The following is a 21,476-nucleotide window of genomic DNA, read 5'->3' on the forward strand; positions in this document are numbered from 1 at the left end:
ATGAATGTAACTTGCTTAGCACACAGTCTGACACACAAGTAAATTCTCAGGGAATGTTCATCATAACCATCATATTAGTTGATTGCTCTGGATATTTGACAATATTGTTGACCCTCAACTTTTGACACTCCTCCTTTGTTTTCTGGCATACTATGGTTTGGTTCTCAGACATCACTTCACACACTGTCTTCTTATTTCTAAAAATGCTGGCATTCTTCAAAGGGTCCTCTGCTAACTTATCTTTTGATGACCAAACACTTTCTTGATATTCCTTCTTTTAAGCCAAAGGTTGGCAAATTTTTTTATTAGAGGACCGAATAAGTTAATACTTTAGGTTTGTGGGCCACCTGATTTCTACACATTGAATTATGAAACTATACATTGAAAATACGTACATGAGTAGTCATGGTTATATTACAACAAAACTTTATATACAAAATAGGCAGCCAGCCCATGGGCCACAGTTTGCCAACTCCTGCTCCAGGTGGTTATTAAAGCTCAGGTATCACTTAACTAAACCACTCATCATTTTGAATCTGTCCTCCTACTGGATGGTGGGCTACCTGACGGCAGGGTGTCTTTTCATCCCTGTATGCTCTGTATGTAGCAGAGAATCTGGCAGACAGTCAAACAACATCTCTCGAAACACAGAATAAGATGACCACATAATATCAATCTTAACAGTTAAAAACTTTGTTGTGCTACAAGAAAGAAGGAATTTCTTCCACATGAGCCCTTCAGTAGCTACCAAAACAAACTACAGAGAAGACCTGATGGCCTGTGTAACACATTGAAACATCTAGTAGAATTAACCTTTCTTCCCCAAATGTGAGAGGGAAATTCAGGTCCAGGAAATTCACAATTTTAAGGACCAAGTAATATTGCAGACATCAAAACAGAGCTGTCCAGCGTGATCTATAAAACAGGACACACTTTATAGGAATTGAGAAACAGCTGTTTCCCCATTTCTGTTTTTAAAAAGGAAATAAGCTACAGGGCTCAGGGGTATATGCTAAACATATGGAGAAAATTTATTTGCTTAAAGGAATGTGACATGGAGTTGACAAAGAGCTCGGTTTGTAAGAGATAATGTCCTGGTGGGTGAAATTAAGAGGATAAAATGGATATATACAGTCATTTCAGCATTGTGGTTAATGAAAAAGGAAACACCAATAAACATTGAAGGGAAAGAAAGAAAAGTTGAAGCTGAAAAGAACTGAATATGCTCTGGGGAAGGCACTAATGATAAGAACCAAGTATCAGTTGCAATAATAATGGATTTATTAAAATAAATTTTAGATAAAGATGACACTGGTTAGGAGAACATATGGAAAACAAAATCTCATTCTAAAGTAACAGCATGAATATTGAGTTTCATTATAGAGCTAAGAATGCTATTGAAGACTCTAGAGGAGAATTTTAGAGTTCTGAAATATACTTAAAAATAGGTAGTAGTCAAAGAACCATGTTAAACTTCTTCCTTTTAATTTTCATGTTCAAATCTAACCCCAGTAATATATTTAGTATAATTAAACAACTTTTATAGTAGATTACTCATTTTGTGTGACTCAACATATTCTCTAAAGTGGCAATTACCAGATAGCACTCTTTAGAATTTTTTCAAATCATAAAATCATTATTGTGAAAAAAGAACCCAAGATTTTCTTAAAAAGAAAAAAAAACGCTGGTTTCCTTTAGTTTTCTACTTCCTCTTTCCTCCTAAGAATTATGAAAGATTCATTATGTGGCCACATGGACATTAATTCATTCGTCCTTCAAATATTTAATGAGCACCTGTTAAGTACCTGGTACTGTGCTAAGCCCAGAGGAGGCAAGATGAATAAGACATGATTCTTATTCTGAGAAGCTGGCAAGTGAGAATGACAGATGTGCATAAGTAATTAAAATGCAATGTGATGCTATAATGATGGAGAACATATGAAGTGGTGAGGTATTTCTGTGGGGAGGGTAGGACTAGAAAGAGATAGCATTAGGGAGTTTTCTAAGGTGATGGAACTGTGTGCATAGTACTGATTGTGGTGGTGGTCACAGAAATCTATATAGCTGTTAAATTCATAGATCTGTATGTCAAAAGAAAAAAAAGGCCAATTTTACTATATGATGACTTAAAATAAAAAATACAATGTCATAGATGCCTGTCAACAGGAATACAGATAAATAAACTGTGGTATATTCGTATAATGGAATACTACTGAGTAGTAAAAGGAATGGAGTACTGGTAAATACAACAACATAGATAAGTCTCAAAATCATTACTGAAGAAAAGCAGGATAAAATGAAGTACATCCTGGTGACAATATGGATTTTCTGGCCCCTGGACTGGCTCAGGTATAGAACTCCATCAGGCTTGCATATTTCAGAGCCATCTTGGGGAGAGAGAATTGCTTCATGGTGTTCTAAGGATTATGGTTCTCTGCTGGAGAGTAACCTCAAGAAGGCTCTCTGAAGAGCCCAGGCCCTTCTCTTAGGGAAGCTTCTTCTACTGGGCGGAGTTTAAGACCAGGAGAAGGTGTGGCTCTGTTGGGTGTTGTTCTGCAAAGTGAAGGTTTGCCAGCTAGATTCCCAGTCAGGGCACATGTCAAGGTTGCATGTTTGTTTCCTGGTCACAGTGCATACAAGAGGAAACTGATCGATATTTCTCTTTTACATTGATGTTTCTCTCCCTTTCTTTTTCCCTCCTCTCCCTTCCCTCTAAAACTAAATAAATAAAATCTTAAAAAAAGACTAGGTCAAGGGCTTGGCATTAGTAGTGGAGAACTGCTTTAATTAACAATTTTAAAATAATCACAACAGGGAGACCCAAGATGGCAAAAGAGTAAGTCGAAGCTGCACTAACCTCTTCTCAGGACCAAACTGGAATTACAACTAAATTATAGAAGAATCATCCCGAATAACCTACTGAACACTAGCTGGAGAGAAGCCTTATAACAACAGATAGATGGAAGGCACCACATTACCATAACATGACTGGTAGGAAGTGTACAGGAGGCACGAGAAGGCTGGCTGGGCTCCCATGAGTGGCAAATGAAGATTTGCAGGAATATTTCAGCAGAGAGGGGGTTCATCCTGAGAAAGGTGGGGACTAAACCTTCCAAGCTAGGCTCCCTAGCCTACTGCACCAGAATTGGGAAAGAAACCTAAACAACATACGGCTATAAAAAGCAGCAGGGTTTCTGTATACTAGGGAGAGACCGCTGGAGTTGCAGAGGACCTCTTAAAGGGCCAACACACAAAATTCCATTTGCAAACACTTACTCTGGGCTCCAGCAGAGGGAGTGCAGAGTGGACTAGAGATGCATGAGTAGAGTCTGGGGCTGGTGGCTCTGAGGAGAGAACTGAAGGAACAGCAGCCAGGATCCCTGTGTGGAGTGATTCCCGATACTGCAGAAGCCGTCTTTCTCAGGCACAGCACTCCCCTCCAAGTGGCATCAGCCTGAGGGGAAGCAATAGCCCCACCCACAGGAACTACTCTGCCCCATCCTATGGAGCTTAAGTTGGGCTGCTGAGGAGTACAGCTGGGAGACTTTCAGTCTTTAAGCTTAATAGAAAGTCTGTAGGCAGAGGTGGCTCTCTGGGAGCTCTGAGACATTAGCGGACCCTTGCCCCATCCTGGTGCTCATAAAAGCTGGACTTGGTGCACAGCCTGGTTTTTTGAGCACAGAAACAGGCCCAATGGAGGGAGCCACATGCTGTGGATCACTGATAACTCCAAACAAATTGCCCAAGGCAAGCCAGAGGCAGTGTTTGACTAGGGCTGCAAATCTACCTAGTGCATAGAAACAAACACAAAGAGGCAGCCAAAATGAAAGACAAAAGACAAGCCCAAATGAAAGAACAAGAAAATTCTCCAGAATAAGAACTAGATGAGACGGAGATAAGCAATTTAACAGATAGAGTTTAAAGTAATGATTATGAGGATGCTCAACAGCATGAAAGAAGACATAGAAACCATATAAAAGGACCAGTCAGAAATAAACAATGCAATATCTGAAATAAATAATACACTGGAAAGAATAAACAGTAGTTTAGATGAAGCAGAGGACAGATTTAGTGATTTTGGAGACAAGGTAGAAAAAAATACCCAGAGAGAGCAGCAAAAAGAAAAAAAAATTTAAAGAATAAGGACAGCTTAAGAAACTGGGACAATATGAAGTGTAACAACATCCTCATCAAGGGATTACAAGAAGGAGAGGAGAGTGGGCAAGGAATTGAGACCCTATTTCAAGAAATAATGACTGAAAATGTCCCTAATCTGATGAAGAAAAAAGACACATAAGTCTAGGAAGCTCAGAGAGTCCCAAACAAGTTGAACCCAAACAGGCCTACACTGAGACATATAGTTAAAATGACAAGGCTTAAAGGCAAGGAGGGAATCCTAAAAGCCACAAGAGAAAAGCAGGTAGTAACATACAAGGGTGTACCAATTAGACTGTCATCAGATTTCTCAACAGAAACATTTCAGGCCAGAAGGGAGTGTTGCAAAATCTTCAAGCTGATGAAAAGCAAGGACCTACAATCAAGGCTACTTTACCCAGCAATGCTAACATTTAAAATCAAAGGAGAAATAAGCAGCTTCACAGACAAGAAAAAGCTAAAGGAGTGTATTAAGACCAAACCAGTATTGCAACGAATGTTAAAGAGCCTGCTTTAAGAAGCAGAAGAAAAAGAGAAATGACAAAAAAAAAAAAAGGAAAACAGTTGAACAATAGAATGGCATTACATGTGCATCTGTCAACAATCACCTTAAATGTAAATGGTTTCAATGGTCCAACCAAAAGACATAGGGTACCTGAATGGATAAGAAAACAAGACCCATATATATATATATATATATATATATATATATATATATATATATATATATATATTGCCTTCAAGACACTCATCTCAGATAGAAAGATACAGACAAAAAGTAAAGGGATGGAAAAAGATATCTTATGCAAACAGAAAGGAAAAAAAGTTGGTGTAAAAGTACTTATATCTGACAAAACAGACTTAAAAGCAAAGCTATAGTAAGAGACAAAGAAGAAACTTCATTTTGATAAAGGGAACAATTCAACAAGAGAATATAACCCTAGCAAACAATTCTGCACTCAACAGAGGAGCAGCTAAATATGTAAAGCAAATCTTGATGGACATAAAGAGAGAGATTCATAGAAATACAGTCATATTTGGGGACTTCAACACCCCATTGACTTCAAAGGATAGATCTTCTAGACAGAAAATCAACAAGGAGACAATAGCCTTAAATGACACGCTAGATATAATGGATTTAAGTGATCTCTTCAGAGCATTTCACCCCAAAGCAGCAGAATATATAAACTTTTCAAGTGCACATTGAATGTTTTCTAGGCTAGACCACAGGTTAGGACACAAAACAAGTGTTAATAAATTTAAGAAGAATGAAATCCTATCAAGCCTATCCTCTGACCACAATGCTATGAAATAGAACTCAATCACAAGAACACTGAAAAACACACAAAGACATGGAAGCTAAATAACATGTTATTAAACAATGAATGGGTCAACAACGTTATCAAGGAAGAACTCAAAAGATACCTTGAAACAAATGAAAATGAGGACACAACACTCCAAAATCTGTGGGACACTGGGAAAGCAATCCCAGGAGGGAAATTCATAGCATTACAGGCCTATCTCAAAGAAACAAAAACAGAACAAAACAAAACAAGAGAAAGCTCAAAAAAACAATCTAACTTTACACTTAAAGGAACTTGAAAAAGAACAACAAACAAAGCCTAAAGTGAGTAAAAGGAAGGAAATAATAAAAGGTTAGAGCAGAAATAAATGAAATATAGTCTAAAAAAATACAAAAGATCAGTTAATACAAGATCTGGTTCTTAGAAAAGATAAACAAGACTGATAAACCCCTTTAACAAGACTTACCAAGAAAGAAAGAGATAGGACCCAAATAAAGTCATAAGTGAAAGAGGGGAAATAACAACTGACACACACACACACACACACAACAAAACCCCAAAGGATTGTAAGAAAATATTATGTTATTTGTTAGCTATACGCCAACAAATGGACAACCCGGACAGAACGGATAAATTCCTAGAAACATACAATCTTCCAAAAATAAATCAGGAACAATCAGAGAATCTGAATAGAGAGATTATACCTAGTGAAACTGAAGCAGAAATCAAGAAACTCGCAACACACAAAAGCCCTGGACCGGATAGCTTCGGAAGTGAATTACATCAAACATTCCAAGAAGAACTAACACCTCTCCTACTGAAACTATTTCATAAAATTCAAGAGGAGGGAAGGCTCCCAATCTCATTTTATGAGACCAGCATTACCCTAAACCCCAAACGAGATAAAAACACTATGAAAAAAAAATATAGGCGAATATCCTTCATGAACATAGATGATAAAATCCCCCCCAAACATTAGCAAGCTGAATACAGCAATGCTTCAAAAAGATCATACACTATGATCAAGAGGGATTTATTTCAGGAATGCAAGGTTGGTACAACATTTACAAATCAATCAATGTGATTCACCACATAAACAAAATGAAGGATAAAAACCACATGATCATATCAATAGATGCAGAAAAAGCATTTGATAAAATCCAGCACCAATTTATGATCAAAACTCAGAAAATGGGGAATAGGGGCAACATACCTACATGAAATAAAGCCCATCTAAGACAAACACACAGCCAACATCATACTCAACTGGAGAAAACTACAATCATTCCTCTTGAAATTGGGAACAAGATAGGGATGTCTGCTTTCACCTCTCTTATTCAACGTAGTACTAGAAGTCCCAGCCACAGCAATCAGACAAAAAGAAGAAATAAAAGGTATCCAAATTGGAAAGGAAGAAGTAAAATTGTCCTTATTTGCAGATGACATGATGCTGTACATAGAGAACCCCAAAGATTCCACCAAGAAACTATTAGAACTAATAAATGAATTCAGCAAAGTAGAAGGACACAAAATTAATATCCAGAAGTCAGTTGCATTTTGATATGCTAATAACAAACTAACAGGAAGGGAAATTAAGAAAACAATCCCATTTACAATTGCTTCAAAAAGAAGAAAATACCTAGGAATAAACCTAACCAAGGATGTAAAAGACCTGTACTTGGAAAATTACAAGACACTGAAGAAAGAAATAGAAGTAGATACAAATAAGTAGAAGTACATACTGTGTTCATGGATAGGAATAATTAACATCATTAAAATGTGCATACTAGCCAAGACAATCTATAGATTCAATGCAATTCCTATCAAGATTTCAATGATGTATTTCACAGAACTAGAACAGATATTTCAAAACTGTTTATGGAACCGTAAAAGGCCTCACACAGCAGCAGCAATCTTAAGAAAGAAGAACGAAGTTGGAGGAAACACCCTACCTAATATCAAACTATACTATAAGACCATAGAAATCGAAACAGCATGGTACTGGCATAAAAACAGACACATATATCAATGGAACAGAATAGAGAGCCCATAAATAAACCTATGCCTTTATGTCAATTAATATCTGACAGAGGAACCAAGCACATACAATGGTCTAAAGAGAGTTTGTTCAATAAATAGTGTTGGGAATATTGGACAGATATGTGCAGAAAATGAAACTAGACCACCTTCATACAACACACATGATAATAAATTAAAAATGGATCCAAGTCTTAAATGTTAGAGCAGAAACCATAAAAGTTCTAGAAGAAGACATAGGCAGCAAAATTTTGGACATTGCTCATAACAATCCTTTACCAGATATATATCTCCCCAGGCAAGGGAAGCAAAAGAAAAAATAAACAAATGGGACATCATCAAACAAAAATTTTTTTGCATAACAAAAGGAAATCATCAACAAAATTCAAAAGTCAACCTACGGAGTGGGAGAACATGTTTGCCGATACATCTGATAAGGGGTTAATATCCAAAGTTTATAAAGAACTTACAAAACTCAACACCCAAAAATTAAACAACTGATTAAAAAATGGGCAAAGGACCTGAATAGACATTTCTCCAAAGACGACACAGAGATGGCCAATAGACACATGAAAAGATGCTCAATGTCACAAATCAGATAAATGCAAATTAAAACCACAATGAGATATCACCTCACACGTGTCAGAATGGCTGTCATCCATAAATCAAGAAACAACTGACTGCTGGCCAAGATGGAGGCCTAGACTGACATGCTCCGTCTCTCTCCACAACTAAGAAGGAATACAACTACCATAAAACCAGAAATAACCAGAAGTTCCAGAAAATAAAGCTACATGGAAGTCCAACGTATGAAGTTATAAACAAATGGTATTTGTCTGGATGGGTGTGGGGGCGAAGCTGGGCAGAGAGATCAAGCTGTGTTGGCAGCAGCAGCTGTGGCGATGGCAGTGGCAGGACTGCAGTAAACACAGACACCCGTATTTAGGGGGAGGTGAGAAGCACCAGGGGAGCATCCCTGGCTGCAGACCAAACCAGTCAGCTTGCGATTCTAAGGTCAGGGAAGGCAGAACCCCATTGCCTCAAACTGTGATGGCCAGAGGACTTGGGGACGGAGGAGGAGGCTCCTGGTCTCTCAGAGGAGAGTGAATGAAAGGAATCCATCTTGGACCCCCGCCCCCACACAAAACGCCACAGTGTGGTGGGAAGGGTCGCCCAGTAGTGATGAGTGCATGAGGCTCTGCCCCCTATAGCATAGGAGGTGTGACAGCCCTGCCCAGGAAGCAAAGGTAAACACAAAACTGTCAGGATGGCACAGATCATGATAGAGATCCCAGTGATGCAGCTGACCAGACAGCAAATATCTAATCTAACGAAGCAGCAGATAGGAAATCTTTCTGAGGCACAGTTCAGAGCTTTGCTTATAAAAATGCTTATAGGCCTAACAGCAGATCTTAAACAAGATGGGGAAGGAATGAAGGCTAGTCCTGCTGAAATGAATGAAAACACATACGAAACCAGTAGTGAGGGCAAGAAAACCAGGGATCAAATTAACAAATCGGAACACAGGTAAGGAACAAACAGTCAACCAGTGCAGAAAGAGGAAATGAGAAGTGAGGAAAATGAGGAGAGGCTCAGAAACCTATGGGACACTATAAGCAGGCCAACATTCAAATCATAGGGTTGCCAGAGGGTGAAGAAGAAGGACTAGAAATTGAAAAATTATGTGAAAAATAATGAAGCAGAACTTCCCTAACTTGGGGAAGGAAATAGGCTTACAGGTCCAGGAAGCACAGAGAGTTCCAAAAAAACTAGACCCAGGGAGAACCACACCAAGACACATTGTAATCAAAATGTCAAAAATTAAGGATAAAGAGAGAATCTTGAAGGTAGCAAGAGAGAAGAAGAGAATTACATACAAAGGGGTCCCAATAAGACTATCAGCTGATTTCTCAAAAGAAACTCTGCAGGCAAGAAGGGACTGGCAAGAAATATTCAAAGTAATGAAAAGTAAAAACCTACAACCATGATTACTCTATCCAGTGAAGCTGTCATTCAGAATAGAAGGGCAGAGAAAGTGCTTCCAGGACAAAGTAAAACTGAAGGAGTTCATCAGCTCCAAACCACTATTATATGAAATGTTAAAGGGACTTGTTTAGGAGAAGGAGGGTCAAAACTATGAACATTAAAATGAAAACTGTATCACAACAACCAACGTCAGAAGCTAGGGAACTGAAACAAAGGCAGACTAAGTAGGCAACGAGAGTGGGAAAAGAATTATAGGTATGGGGAACAATTTGGGAGGACATCATCAGGGAGGAGGATGGAGGGAAAGGGAGCGAGATGGTACAGGAATTAAGAAGCATAGTAGGAGGAAGTGGAGTAGACAGGAAGATGTTGAGAAGAACTCCATGCACAATCAATGGGCTTGGACTGGAGGGTGGGGGGACAACTGGCGGGAGGGGTGTCACTGGTTGGAGGGGAACAAAGGGAAAAGAAATTGGAACAACTGTAACAGCATAATCAATAAAGCATATTAAAAAAAAAAGACAAATATGTTTTTGTTGGGTGGTTCCAGGGGTAAAAGAGAACACCTGTATTTAAAAACCAGTAACATAGCGTAACCCTGAGAATGTATTAAAACTGTCAAGTTTCAGGAAGAGGGAAAGACTATTGGTACGGGGTCTCAATGGTTCTAAAGGAAACAAGTTTAACAGGGAAGATAATAAAATTGACAACATGAAATAAGAAAAAAAAATCAAGAAATAACAAGTGCTGGTGAGGATGTGGAGAAAGGGGAACTTTTTCACACTGTTGAGGGGAATGCAGATTGGTGCCGCCACTGTGGTAAGCAGTATTGGAGATACCTCATCATAGAAATGCCTCTACCTTTTGACCCAGTGATCTCACTCTGGGAATGTATCCGAAGGAACCCAAAACACTAATTTAAAAGAACATAAGCTCCCCTCTGTTCAATGCAGCATTAGCTACAATTCCAAAGATGTGGAAGCAGCCCAAATGTCCATTGGTAGATGAGTGGATAAAACAACTATGGGACATTTACACAATGGAATATTATGGCTGTATAAAAGAAGAAAGTTTTACCCTTTGTAACAGCATGGATGAACCTGGAGAAAATCGTGCTAAGTGAAATAAGCCAGTTACAGGAAGACAATTACCATATGATTTCACTCATATGTAGAATCTAATGAACAAACTCAACAAGCCAAATAGAGACAGACTCATAGAGAGCAAGATCAAAACTAAAGGGTACGGTAAAGTGGAGGGACTGAGCAAAAAGGAAAAAGAACTCAGACACAGACAACAGTGTGATGATTGCGGGGGTGTATGTGGAGAGTATAAGGAGGCTAAATATTAATAGAAAAAATACAATAAAAATTTATTTGAGAAAAAAATAAAATAGTCGCAACAAAGCTACACAGAGCCGTATTTATAAAAGGTATTCATATTCATGATCTAAAAATAATATTGAGAGACTTCCGGCCAAGATGGAGGCTTAGACGGACGCGCTAGGTCTCCCTCTACAACTAGAGAGGAATACAACTACTTCAAAACAAAGGATAACTAGAAATTCCAGAAAATAAAACTACACGGAAGCCCAACATATGAAGTTATAAACCAGTGGCGCCCTTTGGGCAGGTAGGACGAGAGAAAGGGGGCGGAGCTGTTTGCGGTCGCACCTGGGACAGCGGCGGGAGAACAACCCCGGCTGCAGTCGAACCCCCGACAGCTCGCGACCCCAACGCTGGGGAAAGCAGCCACCACATCGCCTTGAACAGTGAGGCCCAGGGGGGTGGGAGGACGGATCCCGGTCTCCTAGCAGAATAACTGTGTGAATCCATCTTGGACCCCCGCCCCCAAAGAAAGCGCCACAGGGCTGAGAAATAGGTCGCGGACAGGTGCCGGTCGCTGGATTGTGACGACTACACAGGCACTGCCCCCTACAGCCGGCCCAAGAAAACAAAACGCATCTGTCAAAATGAGGCAGACAACTATAGAAATCCCGGTGGCACAGCTCACCAGGCAACAGATGGAGAACCTGACAGATGAACAGATAAGAAACCTGTCAGAGGCTCAGTTCTGGGCCATTGTTATCAGGTGGCTTACAGAATTCACAAAAGATTTGGAAAAAGATGAGAAAGAAGCGAAAAACACTCATAACGAAAGGAACAAAACCACATACGAGACAGATGGTGAGGAAATAAAATCCAGAGTTCATTTCAACAAACCGGAATATGGAGAAGGAACAAGCAGTCAACCAATGCAGCGAGAGGAAATGGGAAGCAACGATGAGAGGATCAGAAACCTCTGGGACAGCTATAAAAGGCCCAACATAAGAATCATTGGTTTGCCAGAGAGCGAGGAAGATGAACTAGAACTTGAAAAATTGAGTGAAAATATAATAAAGGAGAACTTCCCAGACTTGGGGAAGGAAATAGACTTACAGGTCCAGGAAGCACAGAGAGTTCCAAAAAAACTGGACCCAGGGAGAACCACTCCAAGACACATTATAATCAAAATGTCAAAAATTAAAGATAAAGAGAGAATCTTAAAAGCAGCAAGAGAGAAGAAAAGAATCATGTACAAAGGGGTCCCAATTAGACTATCAGCTGACTTCTCAAGGGAGACCCTGCAGGCAAGAAGGGACTGGCAAGAAATATTCAAAGTAATGAAAATCCAAAACCTACAACCACGAATACTCTATCCAGCAAAATTGTCATTCAGAATAGAAGGACAGAGAAAGTGTTTCCAGGACAAAATAAAACTGAAAGAGTTCATTAGATCCAAACCACTGTTATATGAGATGTTAAAGGGACTGGTTTAGAAAAAGGAGGATCAAGACAATGAAATCTAAAATGAAAACTGCATCACAAGAAACAACAGAAGCTAGGGAATTGAAACAAAGGCAAACTAAACAGGCAACGAGACTGGAAAAAGAACTATAGTTACGGGGAACATATTGGGGGGAGGTGAACAGGGAGGGGGAATGGGGAGAGGGAGGGAGATGATATAGGCATTAAGGATCATGGTAGGAGGGAATGGAATAGACAGAGAGGTTGAGAAGAACTGTATGCACAACTAATGGACATGATCTAAAAGGGGGGGACAACTGGAGGGAGGGGGGCCACCGGGTGGAGGGGAGCAGAGGGAAGGGAAATTGGCACAAATGTAATATTATAATCAATAAAACACATTAAAAAAAATAAAAATAATATTGAGCCTCACATTTTATATAGGTGAGGAACCTGAGGCTTAGGGAGGTTAACTTACTGACACATTCATAGTTTGTCCACCTGCCAGCTTTGCTTTCTTAGTTCCTCCCCTCACTCTAACCAACTTTCTTCTTTCAGTTTTAAAAAATATGTAGCTATTAGTTAACTATGGGTCATCTTATTCTAGAAAGAATTTAAGGTAGCTTTCATGGTTACAAAAAATAAATAAAAGCATAAATTAAAAGTGGGAGCAAATATGAAAGAAACACAAGAATTACACCTGAAACCAACCAAAGAGTTCCGATAAAGATGTTATAATGCCCTATATATATATTTGCAATTAATAGGGCACAAATTTCATTCTAAGTTTCTAGTAGCCAATGTGAAAAAGAAAACCTTTTCACTATTCAGAGTAGCCATAGGCTTAAACAACAACTAAACAATCAATTTATGAGAAGTACAATGATTTTAGGTTCTTAATAAATACAACACAGGTCGTGATATAAGCAACTTCCTTTGGTAATTTACAGCTTTGAACTAGGCCTTAAAGGTGATTCTGGCCCCTTTCCTCAGCTGCTGGTAAGGTGCTGGGTCCTTCTGAGGAAGTTGAGGCTGCGCTGGGGTGAAGCCCTCACCTCATCTGAGGACTAGCACTGCGCGCAGCAGCACTTGCCTGATGCTCGCCCACACCATGGGTTCCACTTCCGCCTGCACCTACTCAGCCCTTATCCTGCATGACGATGAGGTGACAGTGATGGAGGTTAAGATCAATGCTTTCATTAAAGCAGTTGGTGTAAATGGTTGAACCTTTTTGGCCAGGTTTGTTTGCAAAGGCTCTGTCTAATGTCAACATAGGGTGCGTCATCTGCCCCAGCAGGAGGTCCTGCTGTCTCCACCACTGCTGCCCCAGCTACGAAAAAGTGGAAGCAAAGAAAGAACCTGAGGAGTCTAATGATGACATGGGCTCTTGTCTTTTTGACTAAACCGATTTTGTAACGTATTAGATAAAAAGCTGAACTCTGGGGTGCAAAACATAATTCTGGTTTTCACATTGTTTTGTCAGTATACAACAGTCTCCAAACTCCTATAGCAAATTCCATTTACAGAAATCAAAGCAGGTAAGACCCCAGTGAACTCATTAGTTGTTGAAATAGTTTCAGGACCCAGGGCAATGCGACTGGTGACTATTTCCACACTTGCTGAAGGGGAAGACACAAAAACCCAGCCACTGTGCTGCAGAAATAAACAGGTCTTCATAGAGATGTTTTATCTCATTTTGTAACATGTTTTAACTTCATGATTAGGACATGGTGGCAAAAATTAACAGGACCTTACATCTTGTGTTCCTGGTGATTGTTTTTAATATAGAAAGCCATTATTCCCCAAAGCCATTTTCTGTGTTATACATCTTGCTACATTCAGGCCACACGGCCAGGCTTTATTTACATTGACTATTTTATACTTTCCTCACTCAACCCTCTAGTTTCCCTTACTTTTGTGCCAAGGAACAGACACAGAGTTTCTCCTTTTTATAATTTATATATGCAGAAAATACATCCAAGTCAGGAATGCCCCTTTCATCCACAGGAAGAGTCTGGGGCCATCTGACTCATTGACACGACAAGCTCAGAAATAGAAAAAGCAATCTGGCTGAGAGGGAGAGACGAGTGGAAACTTCTAAGCCAGCACACTGCTCAGGTGCTATGTCATAAGAAATTAATTCTCTGAGGTCAGCAATTAGAGTCAGGTTACAGCCTAAACATAATTCTGCTTGCTAATTACTTGACCCATTACAATATTTATTTAATTGAGAGATGCCCAGCCATGACTTCCAAGGGTGGGCTTGGGGGCGGATAGAAAAAAGCAAACAGCCAGATAAATAGCAACCCCTTTCTTTTATAAACAGGTAAGTCTCCCAGGCCAATAAGTGAAATGACTTCCTGTCTCCTAAAGTGCGGGATCAGATATATCATGCTCCTCTTTTTCCAGCAAAATGAGATCTCAGAGCTCTGTAGCAAAGTGCAAAAGATGACTGAAGAAATTAATTGAGTTATGTCCTATCATTAGAAGCCCTGAGGTGAGATGGTAACAGTTAAATAACCCACAATATAAGAAAGAGGAAGAAGCCAGGGCATGAACAGTGTGGCTAGAATGGCATAGGGATGTACCTTTCAACTTCTGAAGCCTTATCATCCCCTCAGCAAAGACATTCAGAGTGGCAATAAGAAGAAACACCAATTTCCAGATGGAGATGTTGGAATAATGAGAATACCATGAACAGCAATGACTCTAAGATACAGGGTATACATTAGGACAACAGCCCCCTTACTTAAAGAGGGCAGTCAGGAGTGCCCAAGAGGTTGGTGGGTGTGAGACACAGTGGGAAGAGTGGATCTGAAAGCTGGTATCTGACAACATAAAACTACTCATATACACTGTATCAATTTATAAACCACTCATTAATAATAAAAGTAACAGCGGCAGCAGCTGCTATCACCATGCATTGAGTGACTGCTCTGTGTCAGGCACTGCACCAAGAGCTTCATGTCCATGACCTCACTGAGAAGTGCTGTCTCTTCCCTTCCCACACAGCTCCCAGGTGGCCCTTTGCCATCGGGGATGTCATTTCCTGTCTGGGATGTCCTTGAAGTTCAAGCAAACTAATGGCACATGAATAACAAGGGGGATGGTGAGGACTGTGAGGCACAGAAGAAAGCTACCCTATAACTGGTTTGCTGCAGGCCCTGAATTACAGGAGGCTGCTGAAAAGGTCAGAGTAACCAGCTGTAGCCTGGGAGCTAAAGGCTGTTGCTTTCTCCCATCCTCCTCATTTCTGCCCCCAAATTGACACATGGCTAAAGAAAAGAAGGGAAAAACTGATGCCTATAGCTGAAGTGTGCAGTTTAGTGGCCAGAGACCAGACTTGTCACATGTAATCAAATCATCATAGTGTTGGTGACAGAGTTAAGACAGTTGAAAAAACAGTTGCTAGTCCAACTTCCAATTTTCAGGTTATTGTTGGGGCTGAAATTTCTCTCACCTCAAGTGTTTTTATTTTGGAAAATCTCCAAAGCACACTTTAGTTATATTCGCGTAATTGAGACATGAAAAAAATAGAGATGTTTTCAGTCACATTAAACTCTAACCAGATGCTCTTTAAAAACTTTTTGCATGTACATAGCACCTTTTATTATAGCAGAGAGTCATTTTATTCACCCCTGAACTGCACCCACCATAGACTGAAAATACTAACTCTTTAAGAGTGATGGTAACCCACTGCGACATACAGAGAAGACGTAAAGAGGATCCCATCATAGCCTTTCTAAGTCTCCCTCTCTACACACAACACTGGGAACCCAAGTCATATCAATTTAACAAACAGGCACTGAATACCTTCTGTGTACCAGGAGCAAAGCTGAAGAACAGTAAGAAGTTGGTATGAATATAACCAACTTGCAAAGTGAAAATGACACGTAGGATGCCTGTAAAGTGTTAGGGCTGGCACCCTACCTGAATGGCTTACCTGAAAGACAGTGCTTCTGGCCTAGTTTCTTCTATTATCCATCAGGCAAAGAGGAATGGTTTGGGCATTTAGAGGAAAAGCAGTGTGAAGAAAAAATAATGACAGGTTTCCTAGAGTCCAGGAATTCTCACATCACCAATCTCAGGAAAAGCCCAGGGCACGGCCTGGTAGTACCTTGCTCAGGCAGTGTTCGATCCCCCAGTAAACAGTCTGATCCCTTCTATTTTTCACCTGAGAGTCAGAAAGATCTTTTAAAAATGTAAATAGGATTAGGTCACCTTCCAGGTTAAAATTCCACAGCAGTTTGATTTTATACTTAGAATAACACTCATATTGCCTACCACAAACCACAAGGCCCTGCCATGACTGGGCCTCTATTTACCCCTCAGCCTCCCCCTCTTCTCCTACTTGTCCCATTACACCCCAAGCCACGCTGACCTCCCGGGGTTCCTAGAACATGCCAACTCCTTTCTTGCCTCAGAGCCCTTATGCGTATTGTTCCCACACCTGGGCTGCTCTTGGTCTTGCTCCTTCACATTACTCGGGTATCCTTTGTCATCAAAAGCAGGCCGTGATTTTCTCTTAACATGGAGCTTTTACAAATTGTAATTATCTGACTTATTTGTTAACTTATTTTTATTTGATTCTTCCCATAGATTTTAAAATTCTAAGATGGCTGGAACCAATAACATCTGCTTTTTTAATGCCATATCCCTAGTTGCAGGACAGTGCCCCGACATAGCAGACTCATAATAAATCATCATTAAACAGATGAATTAAATGAATAAAATTGCAAGTAATAAATTAAACAGACAATGTAAGAGGGCCATCTTTTTATTTTATGTTTTTACCACCATAAGTACTATTATAATACAGTAAAGCTTCAAATCCTTTTGGAAGTTTTTCATGCATTCATTTTAACCAGGACCACCCTGACTGAACTTGAGAGGCCGAGAGAATGGAGACCTAACTTATGGCTACAATTAGAAAGTTTCAAAATGATTGCTTGAAACCACCAGGTTTGGCTTATAATACATTTTGAATAGGGGGAATTAGCCTTTTCTCATGTAAAGATATTTGTGGTTGAAAGCAGAATTGCTCTTATGCATGTATCATGTAGCTCCTTAAGAAAAATCACAAAAGAACCTTAAAGTCAAGCACGAGAACACTTAAGAATGAAGACAGCACAAAGTTTTTCTGGGAAGCTATTGTGAAATTGGCCTGAGTGGAGCACCCTGTTCACCCTGCCATTTAGCCTTAGTCTGGGATGATGGACCATGGAGTTGTGGAAACTCAGAAGCACCCTGGGAGCCTGACCCTGTCTCCCCAACCCTGCCCAATAGCTAAAAGGAAAGCTTTTCAATCTTCAGACTGTGCCCTCTGGTTCTTTGGTCAGTAAGGACCAAATCTGGCAAGCTTCTAGGAGTCTCACCACACCAGAGAAGGGGGCCTGAAATTGTTTTCCTCCTGCTGCTCTCTGGAGGGCCTGGCAGGGCTCCGGGTGCTCATTTACCAGGGGAACAGCAGCCCGTCGCCAACAACCTCCTGATTTGCCCAGCCCTTAGGATCACTGTTTCTCCTTGGTTTCCTCAGTGTATTTAACTTCTCTGCTAGAGCTACAGTTGCTCAGCACCTAGTTCATCAGGATGGAATTCAGCTTCCTTGCACAATTCTTGTCTTGCTATATCACCTGTTCCCCATTCCCTAGCTGGTGCTTGGGATCTGGCCCCAGTTCACTGCAGCCACCTGCTCACAGTCTCCCTGCAGGGTTGAAACATGCCACTTGTAATCTACGCTGCTCATCCCTATGCTGGGGCACACTCACCCATTCTTCATCTCCACCTCACCACTGGCCTCTGAGGTCCCAGCACGCTTCATCAGTACAAGTGCATAGAGGAGACACTAGTGGCCCCTTCAGCGCACAGGACAGCCTGGCTTAAACCCAGCGATTCCTCTGGGGAAATTGCAACATAGCGGCTTCTCCAAGGCTTATGTCAAGGACAGGGCACCCAGTGGTGTGAAATTCAAAGCCAGGTTGCACAGTTTTCATGAGTAAAACAAGAGGTTAAAATTAGATGAGCCCTGAGTTTCTTCTCAGGTGTAACGTTCCAGTGTCCCATAAAAAGCCACTGGATTCCAAATGCTATGCATTTCCCACTTCAGCTCCTTGACTATAATTTCCTGCCAAAATGCCTCTGGTGGTTCCCCACTGTCTGTGGAGTATAGTTACAACTTCTAGCACCAAAGCACCTAAGGTCTTTCACATTCTGGGAGCAGATAAAATACCTAGTAAAAACTGGATTCCATACCCTTGACCTCCAGGCCCAGGAGCGGCCATTGCTGAACACATCATGTGCTCTCCTACCACATGCTTACATCATGCCCTCTGCTGAGAATGTCCTCCTTACCCTTCCTGGGCCAGAAATCACTACTCCTCCCCCAAGGTGTACAGTTTAAATATTTCCACCGCACTTCCACCCTGTGCAGTTTCCCTGATCTGCAGCTCAGGTAGACTCAGACAGACTTATGTTTAGTCCTATGTTAAAACACCAGCTCATTAAAATCAGAATTTCAATGTGTGCCTCTCCTACTAGACTGTTGATTTTTTTTTTTTTTTTTTTTTTTCCTTTGTCCCAGTTCCTTTATCTACTGCAAGGGAATAACAATCACAGTGCCCAATCATAACATGTCAAGGATTGAAGGAATACATACGTGTGGAACACATAGAACAGGGCCTGATAGCTAGTAAATACCCAACCAATTTTCATTTTTAAAAAAGGCACATGAAACAGAACTGCCCCCCCCCAAAAAAGTTGGTTTCTTCTGTCTTTGTTATTCTTTTTTTTTTTTTGTTTTTTTTTTGTTTTTTTTTTCCAGATTTAATGTGTTTTATTGATTAAAATATTACATTTGTGCCCCTTTCCCTTCCCTCTGCTCCCCTCCACCCGGTGGCCCCCTCCCTCCAGTTGTCCCCCCCCTTTTAGATTATGTCCATTAGTTGTGCTTACAGTTCCTCCCAACCTCTCTCCGTCTATTCCATTCCCTCCTACCATGATCCCCAATTCCTATATCATCTCCCTCCCTCTCCCCACTCCCCCTCCCTGTTGGCCTCCCCCCACTATGTTTCCCTTACCCACAGTTCCTTTTCCATTCTCGTTGCCTGTTTCGTTTGCCTTTGTTTCATCTCCCTAGCTTCTGTTTTTTAAACCAGTCCCTTTAACTTCTCATATAACAGTGGTTTGGATCTAATGAACTCTTTCAGTTTTATTTTGTCCTGGAAACACTTTCTCTGTCCTTCTATTCTGAATGACAATTTCGCTGGATAGAGTATTCGTGGTTGTAGGTTTTGGATTTTCATTACTTTGAATATTTCTTGCCAGTCCCTTCTTGTCTGTAGGGTTTCCCTTGAGAAGTCAGCTGATAGTCTAATTGGGACCCCTTTGTACATAATTCTTTTCTTCTCTCTTGCTGCTTTTAAGATTCTCTCTTTATCTTTAATTTTTGACATTTTGATTATAATGTGTCTTGGAGTGGTTCTCCCTGGGTCCAGTCTCTTGGGAACTCTCCTTGCTTCCTGGATCTGCAAGTCTATTCCCTTCCCCAAGTCTGGGAAGTTCTCCTTTATTATATTTTCACTCAATTTTTCAAGTTCTAGTTCATCTTCCTCATTCTCTGGCAAACCAATGATTCTTATGTTGGGCCTTTTATAGCTGTCCCAGAGGTTTCTGATCCTCTCATTGTTGCTTGCCATTTCCTCTCGCTGCATTGGTTGACTGCTTGTTCCTTCTCCATATTCCAGTTTGTTGAAATGGACTCTGGATTCCTCACCATCTGTCTCGTATGTGGTTTTGTTCCTTTCGTTATGAAAGTTTTTCGCTTCTTTCATATCTTTTTCCTGCTCTTTTGTGAATTCTGTAAGCCACCTGATAACAATGGCCCAGAACTGAGCCTCTGACAGGTTTCTTATCTGTTCATCTGTCAGGTTCTCTATCTGCTGTCTGGTGAGTTGTGCCACCGGGATCTCTATATTTGTCTGCCTCATTTTGACAGATGCGTTTTGTTTTCCTGGGCCGGCTGTCGGGGGCAGGGGGCAGTGCCTGTGTACGCGTCACAAATCAGCGACCGCCGGCGCCTGCCTGTCCGCGACCTATTTCGCCGCCCTGTGGTGCTTTCTGTGGGGGCGGGGGTCCAAGATGGATTCACACAGTTATTCAGCTAGGAGACCGGGATCCGTCCTCCCGCCCCCCTGGGCCTCACTGTTCAAGGCGATGCTGCGGCTGCTCCCCAGCGCCCGGAGTCGCGCAAGCCAGGGGCTTGATTGGAGTCGCGCACGCCAGGGGCTTGATTGCCTGCAGGATTTTTCGCCGCCCCGCCCCGCCGCTCCGCAAACAGCTTTGCCTTCTTTAACTCTTACCTGCCCAAATGGCACCGCTGGTTTATAACTTCATATGTTGGGCTTCCGTGTAGCTTTATTTTCTGGAATTTCTAGTTATCCTTTGTTTTAAAGTAGTTGTATTCCACTATAGTTGTAGAGGGAGACCTAGCGTGTCCGTCTAAGCCTCCATCTTGGCCGGAAGTCGACTGTTGATTTTTTGAGGGACAGGAATGGTGTAACATTTTATCTATATATCATCAAGACCTTGCATAGCACATGGCATATTGAGGGCACTCAGTAAATTTCTGTTGAAGTAAATTGGAAATTGTGTATGGATGGATATGTACATCTGTCCTTTAGGCTATCAGATAACAGTTAATAAGGCAAGATTTGAGCTGAAAAATTAAATAAGTTCTTTGCTGATACAACATCTCTTTTTAAATTCTCACCAGAGGACATATTTTTCATTGCGCCTCCCCCTTTATTGCATGGTGTGGGGAGGCGGGGGGCAGGGAGACAAAGAGAGAGAGAGAGAGAGAGAGAGAGAGAGAGAGAGAGATCAGAGAGCTACATCGATTGGTTGCCTTCTTGCAATGTGTCCTGACCAGTAATTAAACCTGTGACCTTTTGGTGCATAGGAGGATGCTCCAACCAACTGAGCCACACAGGCCAGGGTGATACAATGTCTCTTGATAAGATATAAAATTAGAAAGAAAAAAAAAAAGACTAGAATGAACTAACATTTTTCAAGAGAAGAAGGGTTGAGAGGGGAGAAAGACTTCTAACTCATGTATTTTCTTGTTCACTAAGGAACTTTCTAGCCAAGGAGAAAATATTGGTCCATTTTGAGATGTTGCTGCAATTATTCCTTCTCCCCTTTTTCCCTCTAG

At 41.0% G+C, this 21,476-nt stretch overlaps 1 protein-coding gene and 1 pseudogene across 2 annotated transcripts in view; one reads left to right on the forward strand and one right to left on the reverse strand.

Annotated features, from left to right (window-relative positions):
- The window catches only part of CMSS1 (cms1 ribosomal small subunit homolog), a 389,163-nt gene that overhangs the window by 62,474 nt on the left and 305,213 nt on the right, over positions 1-21,476 (reverse strand). Inside the window, exon 1 of one of the 2 annotated variants that reach the window (XM_090276097.1) lies at positions 18,037-18,102. The exons of the other annotated variant lie outside the window; for it this stretch is intronic. Coding sequence (XP_090132223.1) covers positions 18,037-18,040 — 4 coding nt within the window. The 5' untranslated portion in view covers positions 18,041-18,102. Of the gene's footprint in view, positions 1-18,036; positions 18,103-21,476 lie in introns of those variants that run through there. 2 annotated transcript variants of the gene reach the window in all.
- LOC150021397 (large ribosomal subunit protein P1 pseudogene) lies at positions 13,380-13,671 on the forward strand (annotated as a pseudogene).

The sequence above is a fragment of the Furipterus horrens genome, unplaced genomic scaffold, assembly GCF_987537825.1.
Source record: "Furipterus horrens unplaced genomic scaffold, mFurHor1.1.pri manual_scaffold_1, whole genome shotgun sequence".
Classification (NCBI taxonomy): Eukaryota; Metazoa; Chordata; class Mammalia; order Chiroptera; family Furipteridae; genus Furipterus; species Furipterus horrens.